This window comes from Periophthalmus magnuspinnatus, chromosome 20, assembly GCF_009829125.3.
Source record: "Periophthalmus magnuspinnatus isolate fPerMag1 chromosome 20, fPerMag1.2.pri, whole genome shotgun sequence".
In the NCBI taxonomy this organism is placed as follows: domain Eukaryota; kingdom Metazoa; phylum Chordata; class Actinopteri; order Gobiiformes; family Gobiidae; genus Periophthalmus; species Periophthalmus magnuspinnatus.
In genome coordinates, this window is record NC_047145.1 from 10,544,992 (window position 1) to 10,560,160 (window position 15,169).

Genomic DNA, 15,169 nt, shown 5'->3' on the forward strand with positions numbered 1-15,169 from the left:
AGATTTAAATGAATGAGGTGATTGGTTGAGAGGACAAGGTAGCAGACAGATTGCAGCTAGGAAAATGTACCGGTATTTGTGGTTGAATTGGTGCAAAAAACATTTTCTATTGTTTTGTTTCTGAAGTTTTGATGCTACTGTTTATATGAATAATTATGTCTGTAACTTGCGCCTTACCCGTTGCTCATGCTCTCTTCTGTTGTTGTCTCCAGGCTAAGCAGAAGGATGGTCGTGAGCAGAGCGAGGGGTCAGTGCTGGGCTCTCCTGTCCCAGAGGAGGAGCCCTTCTCATGGCCTGGGCCCAAAACACTGCACCTGCGCCGCACCTCCCAGGGCTTCGGCTTCACCCTGCGACACTTCATCGTCTACCCACCGGAGTCTGCAGTGCACAACTCTCTCAAGGTCAGGACACCACTAGAATAAGTTCTATACAAAACATACCTATATGTACCTACTTGTGATTTTTTGATTTAGCAGGAAAGAAAAATAAATCCAGTGTTGTCTGATTAAAGCTGGTAACATAATATGCTTTTCAAACTATTGAAAAGTGTAGATTAAAGTGAATCAGAGAGTCAATTTATTTAGATAATAGAATATCCTCTACAGATGTCTTTATCTAGAAAAATCTTGGTGCACCTGTAGCTCCACAAACACTTTATTAAACGCATGGAATTCTTTTATTAGTATAGCAGTTCATATTCGAGTCTTCTCGTAAATGTTAATTATGTTCCTGGAGTTATTTCCAGTATGCACTCTGAACATAATTCTCCGTTTTAAACCGCAGATCGCAAATCTAATCACAATATAAAAAAATAGATTTTTTTTCCCAAACCATGTAGCCCTAGCTTCCAAAGTTTCAGTATTTCTCAGTGTTTTTAGTTCTCATATTGTCAAAAGTGATGTCAGTTGTAAATTTACAATATTTCTTCTCACAGTAATCCAGAGAAAAACGCATACTAAAACAAAACTTTGTGATGTTTTAGTATGCATAGTAAATGTGATATAGCTGTTTCTCAAGCCCATGGCGTTGTAGTCCATGGGAACACATATCACATGTCACAATAGAATGTGATACAAATCTTAATATACTTTGCAAAGCGAGACGAATAGTTAAAAATAACAAGCTCCTGTTTTGAGAGAAAACTAGTCTTGAGTGTTATGTATGCTGCTCATATAACGTGCATTTATTTCTGCTCGAGACATGATCATGCATTTGAAACAGACAAGACAGTTTCAGCACACCAACAAGTTCAGATAGAGTTCAGTTTGGAAAATGTATATTTATTTCTAGAGTAAGCATCAGAGCACATATGAGTAGATATTCATCTTTGCAATGCTCTCTACATGGAATGCATCCTCAAAGGAATTGCTGTTAGAAATAAGCAGACAACATTTTTTCAAGACTTTTTTATAATTCTTTTTGCATACCAGTGAAAAAATGCATTGTGATTTTCCTTGAATCACACACCACACGGGTTGCATTCCTGTATAATATTATAGTAGAATTCCTGCATTCCTCTATGATTTTTTTTTTTTCTTGATGCATCAAAACTAGGGATGTCAAGATTATTCGGGTAAATGATAATTATGAATTTTTAAGTCACAAAACAAATGTAAGAAAGAACTATAAAAATAATAATCGTGGCAATTTTACAAGCAAAAGACTTTTTCCAATTCAATCTGTTGTCTGAAAAAGTACACATAAATGTTTATCTGGCTGTTTATGTTACTCTTCAATCAATCATAAAGTTTGATTTGATAGTTGGTCACATTATAGTGGACTCTCTTAGACAATGTAAATGAAAGAAAATGAAGGATGTCACTATTTGGTCGTGGTGTCAGTAATCTTAAATTATCATTAAAGGGCCGATATTACGATATTTTTGGATCTATGTTAAAATGTCATTTCCTCATCACAAACATACCTGCAGTTTTGTTTAGTTTCATTCGCACATGCTTAACACAAAAATTCTGCATATATGCTCAAATGGAAAACACTCTGTTTAACCTTATGTGGTAATACAGGAAGTCCTCCACTGTGATTTTAAAATCCATACCCCTTCACTAAAATCATTTGGATGATTCCAATCTTGAAATTACCAATCTCCTGAGGGTGAGGTAAAAGATAGCTGTTGAAACTTGAAAACTACTACTATATGACATCAGAAGGTCTAACAGAGCATTTTGACTACTGGAGATGTGAACAGACTAATAATAAAGTGTTTGTCAAACTTGTGAATTAAACTAGGTATGTTTTTGAGGAGGTAACAGCAACATGGCTTAAAGCTCACAAGAATCCATTTTGTGTAATATAGGACCTTTAAATTGTGATGTTTCTTGAAAACAAAAAACGTGACATCCATAGTCAAAACATACCTTTACTGCCTAGTAAGTTCAACAATTCTTCTCATTTGTATTCATTACTGTTTCTATGTGTATAATTTTGGAATAATTGGGGATCGAATGACAGTGGTCTTCAGATTCCCATGAAGTTCCTCAGTGGGAAAATGCTCCTATCTCCTAAGTTAAACCAAAGTCTTGTAGTCCTTACCGGTATACCACAGCGTCTCTTTCAACGTGCTCTACTCTGGCCAAAAACTATAAACACAGGGCTCTATACTAACTTTGTAGGAAATCCGTCTGTGCATGCTTAGGAGGCTGTCCAAATAGACTTCAGAGAAAAATCAACCCAACTTATCCTGAATTATCACTAACACAAACCAATATGAAGGCTGCCCCGATAAGCTTTGGGAAATCTGACACTGCACTTTTTACCCTGCAGTCTGTGAGAGCATGTGCCCAGCGGAACTCTTTGAATGGCTGGCAGTATGCCCAGAATAGAGACCTGGATTTGAGAATGTTTTTGGATCTTGTTCACCTGTTAATGCGGAAGTTCTATATGTCCTACTGTACCGCAAATATATTGTCATTTGTTATTTTTTGCTTAGTCGAGTAGTTACACGATTTAGAATTAGCTTTTTGTCAGAGAGGAGAGTTTGTGATGGTGTAGTGATGATGTAGTGATGGTGTAGTGGTGGTGTAGTGATGTGTTTTGTACGCTGCTGCTTACATGTTTGCCAGAGAGTAGGGGAAGCTACTCTTACCGTCTGACACCTTCTCCAGGACTGCATGCCATGTGTGTGATAAGGTCACTATTTATACTCGTTGGACCTTACGGATCTCAATAGTTTCTCTGATCCAGCGGTGATATTTGTTTCTTTCAGCACAGATGACCCTAGCATCATTCCAGTCCATGTTGTGGTTTTGTCCCTTGCAGTGGTTGTATACAGCTGATTTTAGATTTCCCTGCTCTGGTTCTTTTATTGCTCCTGTTTGTCTGGCCATTTCCTTTTCACAAAAAGAAAATATGACAAAAAAAGAATGAACCTTTACCAATGGGTAGAGTCATTATTATTTATATTCAATATGGGTTTTGTACAACACATTTTTAAAAGTGTGAAAAAAAATCTAATTTGATGACATTGATGACAAATCTAATTTGATGACATTTCTAGTTATATTCACTGTCCTTTTTCTTTCAATCTTTTTTTATTTTCTGACCACAGTAGGTGTGACTCAAACTTGCAACCCTGACGTATTTGAGCATATGTTTTACCACTCTTTAGCCTAAATACAGCATCTCTAGCTTTTTTATATTGATGCTTATCAATTTTATGTAATTGAATTACATTATCATTGCTTTTTACCATCCTTAATTTAATCAATTACATAACATATACACACTGTTGCTAGGCAGATTTAATCCTTTTTTGGGTTAACACTGCTGAATGACCTGAGATTTTCTTATCACAACACCATGATTCTGGAAAATATAAAAATCTACTTTGCTGTCGAGCGGAGAGCATTCTTTTACATTCATCAAATTGCACTGTAATGTTGGCGCATGAGTAATCAATTGTGAGGTATTGGGGTTAATTTAGAGGGTCAGATGGTCTTTGGGAGAGAAGCTTGATAACAAATACGTGCAAAACATATGTGTCACTAAAAGAGCAGGATGAAAGTGTGGATTTTAACAGTGATTCAGAGGCAAATAAAGGTTTCATGTGTTGAGGAAATGGAAAAAGCACAAGCATGTCTGATGTGGTTTCAGCTGGAAAGTGGCACACAGGAGGGATATAATGATGTCAGAAGCCTCTAGAAAGCTCTGCATCCTCTGTTTGGAGATGCAACTCACTGCCGCCTTATCAGTTCATGAGAAGGCAGCTTATTTATTTTTAAAAATCACATATTTGTGCGTGTGTGTGTGTGTGTGTGTGTGTGTGTGTGTGTGTGTGTGTGTATATATATATATATATATATATATATATATATATATATATATATATATATATATATATATATATATATATATATATATATATATATATATATATATATATATATATATATATATATATATATGTTGGTTACTGGTCACAACAACAAAATGGCAGATTTTGATATTGGCTGAAAAAAATCTATATTTGCCCAGTCCCCAATATTTTATTCATTACCACCCATTGTTGTTGTAAATATTCAGATTTTAATGGTTTGTTTTTTTTCTTGTGTCTTGCAGGATGAAGAAAATGGCAGTCGCGGTGAGTTTTCAAATTATCATCATTATTTTGCACTTCCACATACATTACCATTGTGAACTGGGACCCAGGTGCTGTTATGAGAAGACCAATTCATTCCATTAGCTATTAATTCAACTGTATTTTCCAATCCACACGCCAAATAAAGCGCTAACGAGGATTGACGGGCAATTACCATAATGCTTTCTCACTTCATTTAGATTCAATTTGATGCATACTTCCTTTGTGCTGTGACCTGAATATGTCATTATGGGCTCACAGAGGGGTCTAATTTGGCTGGGGCTTGTTTTGTCTGGACCTAGTGTGGGGCGAAACAGCTGAATTTGTTGGTTTGTTTTGCATCTTTGGACTCCTCTTGTGGTTGCTCCGTTGGCTTGGCAGCGCCGCGGCATTCCTGGGAGCATCCGGCCTGTCGCTCCAGCCCTCAGAATTCCGCTCACGTCGGCAACACAGCAGGAATGAAGGACAATGTGGTGCATGTGGCACTCCAGCTCGTGAAGCAATGCAAAGTTTGTGTTTGCTACAAGAAGAATGAATTTGTTGATCTTTTGCAAAGAGTTTTAATATTTAATTTTTTAATTTTTTTTTCTATATTTATTTAGTATTTAATATGGGTTACTGTCATGGCATAGCTTAATTATACACATGTGGGCAGCTGAAACAGGTAGGGCATCCAAAGTAAGATTGTCAAAAAATTATATCGATACTCAAATACTAATTTATACTAAAAATAGTATTTAAACCTGACATGCATTTGAACTACTACTGAAAAAAAATATGTAAATAGAACAAAATTGTAACTTTGGAATAGTTTAAGAACAGCTTTGATCTATATCCAAACTAGTATAAGACCAAATGATCATTTCAGTTATGAAACTGGAACTTATTGAACATGTTACTACATTGTTTTCGGCAAATATAGCATTTTCAAAACATGGTGGTGATGTAAATAGCTGTTAATATCCCATAGAAGTGTAATCTTATTTTAGCTTAATATTGTGGCAACTTCAAAGTCCACTTATCCAAATCAAAATGTATTGCGTTACCTGTGGTGATCCTAAAAATAAAAGGGAAAAATCCTGGTAGATTAAAAAATTTTAACTGGCAATAGGTTTCATGCAAAGAAAGGAGTTGTAGGAATGCACTGATGTAGTAGTCTAGTCTGTATGCAGTCTGTAGTTGTCTTGTATGGTTGCTGCAGCTCCACCACTGAGCCACCTGGCAACGTGGAGGAAATGTATTCAGGAAAAAAGTTTTGCCCCACCCTTTTTTGCATTTGCATTTTTGTGTTTTAAATGGTTATGTTTACATGCACACCAAAATCTGATCTGATTATTATGTTATTTCTGGACCTTTAAGATTATTTAAATGGCATGTAACCCACAAACTGTGATGTGCGTAACCACGGTCAGAAAGAAAGCAGATGATTTTGTTGTCTAGATGTCATTTTAGTATTCGTGCAACTCCAAAAGTCTGTTAATAATCAGATTTCAGTGCCGGTGTCAGGAAATCAAGTTATAATACATTTTCTAAGAACACAATTTCATGCTATATTTGCCAAAATGCTCATACTTTTATCTTATCTGAAATCCTAAAAAAAACAAATATTCAAATGACATTTTTGCAGACTTATGATAACGCTGACAGCTTGACCCCTGCCGGTATGACTCACAGAATTACTATGGCCTGAGTTGACAGTCAAAATGAAGAAATCCGTTTGAGGGGAGGGATCTTTCTGCGATTACTTTCTCGCAGCTTTCAACGGGAAATTGAGAGATTCCTGTAAGTGTCCCTCATCATTGCACTTGGCCTGAAAAAGTGGCACATTCCTCCAAACTTCACTCCCCCCTCGGACCGCCTTACCTCCTCCACATCCACCAACCTCATTCAACACATGGGATCTTAAACAAGCAAAGTAACAGACACCAGTCCTTGCATTGGAGGGAGGAAAGCCTGAGGGAATTTAGTGTGCAACTTGACATTCCTGGATGGCGCACAGGTAGAGTCACAAGATGGAACAGTAGTGAGCATTGGAATTGTATGAGAGGCATTCCAGGTGAATAATGGTCATTATGTTGACACGAGCTTTGTCGGAACGTTGCCAGCACCTCGTAAAGTGTGTTTGCTTCTGGGCAGGCGAACTTTTAGCATTGTAAAAAAGCTATGAGGCTGCGGATAGACGGATTTGTCGGAAGGTGAGATATATTTTATATATTTTTAACAAACTTGGAAATGAATACAGAATTATAGCGTTTGTAATGTTTTTTGTGTAGTGTTGGTATGCAGAATGACAGATGTGCAAGGCTGTACTCCAGTATGTGTCTGTCTGTTCTGTTTGCTTTCATGTCATATGTTAATGGTACTATACTTATATGCTTAAGCTAGAACTACTTAATTTAAAAAGGTTTGCAGCGGTTATTCCTCACTTTCCAATGCATTCCTAGTATCCTAATTATTCACTGCAATGAGTTTATAAGTGTGTTTCACAATTTTCAGAGTGAAGTTTTGCTGTCACTGCTAACTACAATTAGCATGCTAACAGCACACCAGCCTTAGACAGACAGCAGACAGCACACAGTGGTCTCATTTTTCAGAGCTGCTTTTATAGTCTCTACTGGGGCAAGATCAATTGTACCTTATTCTGTAAAAAAATTGGTAGCCCTTTTAATATTGCCATAGTATTTTATGATGTTGTCCAACGATTATTTGTTGCAATGTTTTATAAGGAATTTTTGTTGTCATTTGATTCAGGTAATTTAGCTACTAAATACTGCAAAATTGACTACTTAATTGAGTACTTAATTTTACACTTAGCAAAGGATGAACATGATATGTTGGTTCAACACTCTAGATCCCTAAGTATCTAGTGTGTTCATTGTCTTTATTTATGAAGCAAGTATACCTCACTCCCTCATTGTTGCCAACAGAGGGTGGCAAACTCTTAATCCAAGTGTTTTTAGTTTAGTTTTAAGCTGAAACTTTGCACTCTCTCTACATAGTTCAGTCTTTACTGTTGCAATGTAAAGACAACTCGCACTTACTTTTCTCTGCAATCGCTTCTTCTTTCATAATCTTGTAACACATTATTTTAGTCCAAAAGTGATCCGAGGACTATTTCTAGCCCTTTCTCTTATGCGTGTGTGACACTCAGCTGATCGAGCGCTCTGTGAAAAGGAAACATGATGTGCTGTGGGACTTGTCATTGTGCGGTTACCAGGCAACCGGCCGAGACTGCAGGAAGTCTTAGCACCCTGCACATAAAAGCCAGCCGGATCAAAACAAGTTATTTTCACCCCCTCTGAACTCAAGGTTCTGTGTGGAATGTGTTAACCGCACTTGGATTTATCACCTTTAATGAATTACTTGCAGTGTGGGAGATCAGAAAGCATGTTTACAAGGGAAGAGATTGCATTCCTTAAGTAGCTGATAGAATGTGTTCTTTGAAATTAAGATCAGATTATGTTATTGGAAACTTATCCCCAACAAATAGCAAAAAGGGGCCAGTGTATTAAAAAAGTGAATTGTAAAGAAATTACATATAATCATACTGTAATGTAATTTAAAAGTGCCAGTACGTAACAGTATGGCATAAAACTTATCTATGCCCATGTACTCTGAAGTATGGTTTTAACTTTTTATTTTCATGAAATCATGCAGGTGACATGCCATCTCAAGTTAAATACTGTACCGTAACATTTTATTACATAGACTAAAATGTACTTGTGTTATGTCTCTTACATCTACCATAAAACTGCAGTTTTATTTTTCAAACATACAATAGATAGCAGCAAATATAAATTTTAACCAGACTTCCATCAGTTCAGTTAATATTGTTATTTCTACACCTACGTTTATGAGTAATTTTTCTAATTGCGTTGACCTTTCCAGGAATAAAATTCCAAATTATGATTACCAATATTTCCTCAAAATATCAACATGGACAATGCTCCAAAGTGTGGTTTTAACTTTCTGTTTAAATTGAATCATGCAGGTGATGTGCTATCTCCAAAATGTTACATAGTAACTTTAAGGTTTATTATTTACCTATGAAATTTTAAGTTCCCAAAAAGAAAGCTAAAACTAAAAATTGTTTTATGATGATATGACATATGATAAGACACAATGCTGATTTTGTCATATTTTCATAATACTACTAATGCAGCCCCATATTGTTCAAATACATTACTGTTTGTTTACCACTTTCTAAGTGCTGACCAATGCACACTATTGGAACATCTAACTACTACTGTATTATTGAAGATGCTCTGCCCCAATTCTGTCATCACAAATTTAACTTGGGACAATCACAAATTGATAATCTGTATTAAGCTATCTTGCAGATAAGTTGCTTCCTTATACACTGTACTGTATATTAAAATCCCCAAGTACATACAATGATGATAAAATATCATCTGTTGTTTGCTTTCACATTAAGTGGTGATAATATTTTGTCTGATCAATATAGGAATGGGTTTCAAGCTTTGGCAATCCTCCTTCATCATTATAGCAATTGAAATGACAATATTGTATCTTTTGAATGGGGAAAACACAAGCTCACAAAAGGTGACATATTTTGACCTACAGATGTGCTTGTACAATATATCTGTACTGAGCCAAGACATATTTCACTCAAATACATGGGGAAAAAAATCAGGTACAGGGCCTTGGTGTAGTAATATGGAAACTTTCTTAGTTTACATACTGTGAAATCTTAGCTTTGCACTAAATCTGATAGTGATACTTACTGCCCTGACACACTTTTAGATTCTTGCAATGCCAAATTTGATTAAATCCAGCCTCTGATTTTAATCTTATGACGTTTTGGTCCTGGCTTACAGTGACCTCCACCCAGACGTACGGTATGACGCATCCCTGGGTGTGTCGTCAGTCTAAAATATGCACACTTTTTGTTGCCATTTCACGAGCTTTCCTCTCCCTGCTTCTAAATCAGTGCCTCCCAGTAGTGCCGTTTATTTGCTTGACTTTGGGCCAGAATGCATTGGGTCTACGGTGTTTGGGAGAGTGGATGAAGGGGGGTACTGACCACATGTTGACTAGCGGGGTGTTGCCGCTGGATACACATCACAACGTCTGGTAAACATAAGGGAGGCTGACGTAAACAGGCGCATATACAGTACGGGACAGAATGTAGAGGAATGTTGGACGTTCGGACCAAAACTGTGTCTCAACGATGTGTTTATTTCATTTCTCTGAGGTTGTGTACATACCAGGAGAGTGATATCTCAAATTGTCCTCTTCCTCCTACGTGGAGTGCCGTCAATCTTTTTTCTAAGTAAGAATTACAGGATTGTTTTTTTTTTGTTTTTTTTGTGAATAGATGCTGCAAAAGAATCATAAGGTAAGAGTATTAGAAGGACACTATAACATAGAATTAAGAACATGTGCAGAAGTTTTCCACATTACAGTAACTGTAATTAAATTCCATATTTCATTCACAACTTGCAACTGAATAAATTGAGCCATAGTGTAATTACACATGAAATATATATTTACATGATATTAGATCAACGATAGTTTAGATTAGCATCTAGTCTACACATGGACAATGGCAAACAATAGTAACAAACTGGCTGACTTCATTTGTATTTGTTGAATCTTCCGAAGCAACTTCGTAGTTTGTGAATTTCTGACCATGGCAATAAAACTGATTCTGATTACAGGCATATTACCTTTATACATTTCTTTAAATCAAATTTGAGAAAAAACTGTGATAAATATTTGTCTATGAAATTTAGTTGTTTACAACAGGGATTCCCAAACTGATGCAGGACTAAGTGCCAGTAATAATTTTAACTGGCATTTATTTTGAGTGGTTTGTTGTGTTATAAAACCTAATTTCACTAAAAGATAACGTTTTCTGTTAAAAACAGGGTTTTGACTCTTTTATAATGGATGTCTGTGTAATCCCTCAGTTATCCAGGTATTATCATTACTAAAAGAACAATTCAAATCTGTCAGCTGCACAAAAAGTGAAGACGCTTTGCTGTGCATCCAAGCCACTTCTTCAGTTTTGGTTCTATTTACAACTCCATCCTTAGACCTCATTCAAAACAACGAAAAACAATAGTGCTACATGCTAATAGGTGTGAGAGCACCCAGGGGCCTGAAAGATTATGCAAAATATGACTCAGGCACAGTTCACACTTGTAGTGTAGCTCAATAGACCTAACTGACAAACAGAAACTGTAAACAAAGAGGTGTGTTAGTTTCAGTGTAGTTACTTTCTCCCTTCAGATGGATATAAGGCAGTGTCCTTCAGCTATCTGACCAAAACTGAAGAAGTGGTTTGGACGAGTAGCGAAATGTCTTCACTCAAATTACTTTTTGTCCACTTAACAGATTAGATTTTTTCTTTTACTATGACAAATATATTATATCATCATTCAATCAATTTATGATTCCCATCTTAGTGCCTCTCAACCCCTCAGGGTATCCCAGCACTCACTTTGGTTTACCACCCATTGATTCCCTGTTTGACTATTAAGCTTTACATGAATTTTTTTTTCAGTCGAAGACACATTTAAATTTTTTTATGATGAATAGCAATGGGATTGCAAGTCATGTTTAAAACTACCTAAATAATGTCAAATACCAAAAGTACATCAACGCAGCAAGTAGGGCATCCAGTTAGCGTCACGCTCGGGTCTAGTACAACTAAACTCCACATGTGGGCGGTGAAGGGTAACTCCGAAAGAGCTATTTCACGTTCTGCTTATGAAGCGCTGGTACCAGAGCGCAGCCTGAGGAACACGTCCCAAATGTCTCTCCATCTGTTCAAATATTTGTTTTGCATTCAACTTTAAACTCCTTTCTGCGCGCGGACCCCGAGCCTTCAGTTCCCCTTCCAGCTTCAGCCTGTTTTTTTCCCATAAAGTTTGCACAGTGAAGGCAGCACAAGCAAACAGAATTCCCCTGTATTCTCCTGTGGGCTCTTTGATGCCCCACCTTGCTCCACCAAACTATGTCCAGACCAGCTGCCTGCATAACTAGATTTCTTTTCTCAGTTCCTCTTTGGCATATCTGTTTTCAATATATGCATCATTATTTTGACATATTTGACAGTATTTTTAACCATAATCCTAAACAGTTTTAGGATTGATTAAAAACTGCATGCGCTAGGGCTGCAAGAATCAAAGAAAAATTGCAAAGGCTGCATTTTTTTTAGTACCATAATTTCCTCCACAAACAAACAAAAAAATGACCTGTGCTATTCTACATTAAAGCTGCTAACCCTGTAGTTTAGATTTGTACAAACACATTCTGAAATGTGTTTCTTGTATTAGTTTGTCACTTCATATTTCAGTCTTTTTGTCGACTCTTCTGGACATGTTTATGTCCATATATATTTATATGAACTTTGACCAGAATCCCTAAAAATGAAAATGCTACAAATCTAATCACAATCACAATTCCTTGTGAATTTGATTTTTTTTCTAATCATACTGCCCTAGCTGACGTTTTGTTACTACAGACATATTCAAGGTAGTTTCAGTGGTAGTCATCTGGACACTGTTTTTGCAGACTACATAATGAGTTTTTTCAACAAACTTAAGTAAAACGTTACACAACATGAACAGACTAATTCTACAATATCAATATTATTCATTTTGCAAGTATGATCAGTTAGTTCAGTAACCACTTTTTTTGAATCCCTCACTATTGTTCTTTTTTCTATACTCACTTTTACTCATTGAAAGCGCTTGTAATCCTTATAAAACAAAAATGCTACAAAAATGTAAAACATTTCCATAAAAACCATATACAATAGGTGTACACCCAACATTGGATTTACATTCCAGCTCTCCAGATGTGGGTCACTTGTTCCCTCACATGAACTTGAACTCCCTCAGGAGATAGCTTGGCTCATAAAACGAAACTTAAGATGGAATCACAACTTTCTGGCAGAAGAATGTTTTACAGTATCAGCTTCTCTTTGGGCGGAATTATTTAGATATTTGGAATTCACTGAAAACTATTAACATTTTTCATACCTGGAAGTTTATTATTACATATTTGTTCAGATGTTATATGGTTTTGAAACACTTATGAGACTGTTAAACAAATAGCACCCAGTAGTTTATGCAGATATTTGTTGTGTTGAAAGATGGCCTCTTCCTTGTCATGCCAAGTTTCAGTTTTGTAATAACTGCCAGAAGCAAGGTATTAGATAATGATCATGAAACTTGTTTTTATACATCAAGTCACTCTACTACTTCTGGAGACACAGACACCCTGAGATAGACTGACTGAAGTGTGGCTGCCGTTCTGAGCCTACAGCCCCTCCTGCCACCACCAGTGATTCACTTACACACCACACATACAATCTAGTTGAGGTGTCTTGCTTAATGACACAACAACAGATCAGACCTGGGATTGATCTGCCAACTGTTGGGTTATTGGTCCTGCGCTCTTACCCCTGATTGCCAACATAAACAAAATCTATCAGACTAGGTATAATATTGGTACCACTTGTGTTTGACCATTCTAGCTTCAAAAAATCATGACCTATGAGAATGACTTTAGATGCATTCCTTAACTCTTTATAGTGACCAATTCTGATTTGTCATTCAGTGTTGACGGGGCATATTGACAGACCATCACTCAACACGAGCTTATGTTTCTGCAGTAATAAGGGGAAAAAATGAGACCTGTCCACTGTATGTGAGAGTAGGCCTTGCTTCAATGCTGGCCTGGTGTACAAAGATGGAGGCCGGTTCATGGAGGTCATGTGTGGACTGTGCAGGTGCTGGAGTTTAAACTTTCAGACTGGAGCTGTGTTTGGACGCGTTTGTTGGGACTGTTTGGTGGACGATTCATGGGAATGAAAAAGGAAGACAAGAAGAGTTACTGTCTTAATTTTGTCTTTTTGTGCTGTTTTGTGCCCTTCTCTGCCTCTGCAATCTACTTATGTCATTTTTGGGACTTCTTGGGTTGGAGTTTCACTATTTAACTTTTTCTTGTGGAGTTTGTCACCTGCTTCTTGTTATTGATTTTGCCATGAATGTTCCACAGCATTGCATTAAACTGATCTGTCTCCATGAACAAGCAGATTATGCCACCAGGCCAAGTTACAGGGTCAGATCTTTGGGGAGGCAGCCCTGCTTATAGTCAGAATGCATGTTTTTCACTTGTTGTCTTTTTTAGCAATAAAAACACCGGTAATAAAAAGTTCTAGTTTAATGCCATGCAGTGGAGAATTCCAGATAAAGCAATGACATCTGCATGGAGAGAAACACTAGAAATGTTACATGGTGTAACTTTAAGTCTATTTGATGGTCAAACCTTGAGTTGTAAAGAGATCCATGAGTGAATGTAATGGTTTGTCATATCTGTTTATTGACATCAAACATGATATGTATGTATGTATCAACTAAAAGCATATCAAAGCACTTTTCTGGTAGATGGTCCAACGCTCTATTGCTTCCGTGGAGATGCTATTACTTTGCCTAGAAATATGACATTTAACTATTTATCTCATTGGAAACAAGCAGGTGACACTATGAGATGAGGTTACATGACAGATCTGGGGAGAGGATACCACGATCACAGTAAGAAAAAATTTATCAAGTTATTTTTCAGATACAAAGAGCTATAACTGAAAAAGGCAGGATAGATTAGTTTAATGCTAGGGATGGGACAAGATCTCATGCCATAAATTCTTGCAAGACAAAATTGCCACAAGATTGTACACAAATGAGAAAAATTTAAGAAAAAGCTAAGAAATAAAAAAAATCCAAAAAGTTTCAAAAAGCACAACTACAGTAAAAAGTATTAAATGAGGTAAATTGTGGGGCCAATATTGTGAACTGAAATACACAATTTATTCATAATAAACAAAGTCAAATTCTTGTCTCATCTCTTGTCTTGTTCGTGTGGACTCAATCTTGTGTCTCCTGTTGTAGGGCTGCAGCTAACGATCATTTTGGTAATCGATTCATCTGGCGATAATTTTTCAATTAAATATGAGATTTTTAATACATTTTACCAAGACGAAGGTAAAGAGATCATGCTAGTGAACATCTTCAGAGGTTTTATGCATCAAAATTGGTTCTTTATTGAAAACACAAATTTTACACACAAAACACGTTTTGGAGTCTATATATAGCTCAGAAAATGACCAGTTATTGATCACTGATTACTAAATTAGTTGACAACTATTTCACTTATCAGTTAGTTGTGATTAATCGATTAAGTTGTCTCATCCCACCCTATTTAACGCAATACCATGGAACATTTCAGGCAAGCAAAGTTACCATTATTTTGTACTTAATGCTTGTTTTCTTTCACCTACATCAAGTGGCTTGAAGTTTAAGCCCACTCAAATTCCAAACGCATACATCATGTCTTTAATACACATTCAGTGCTTTACTTTGGTAGTAAAATCTGCCCTAAGAACACTTTCTGATTCCAAAATGCAAAAGTCGTATCAAAACACAGGCCTTATTGCATAATTTGTGTAAACTTGTGCGTGTGTGGTAGTGAGTGTGGGAGCCGGGCAGGATTGAGAGGTATTACTACACAGTTAATGCAGTGCACTGGCAGCAGGCCCAGCCC

The 15,169-nt window shown here is 36.6% G+C and overlaps 1 protein-coding gene across 2 annotated transcripts in view; it reads left to right on the forward strand.

Moving 5' to 3' along the window:
- LOC117388202 (rho GTPase-activating protein 21-like) overlaps nt 1-15,169 on the forward strand; it is an 89,225-nt gene that overhangs the window by 40,871 nt on the left and 33,185 nt on the right. For both annotated transcript variants that reach the window (XM_055229952.1, XM_033985693.2), the window contains 2 exons: nt 213-401; nt 4,576-4,597. In XM_055229952.1, the coding sequence (XP_055085927.1) occupies nt 213-401; nt 4,576-4,597 (211 nt within the window). The remainder of the gene's footprint in view (nt 1-212; nt 402-4,575; nt 4,598-15,169) is intronic.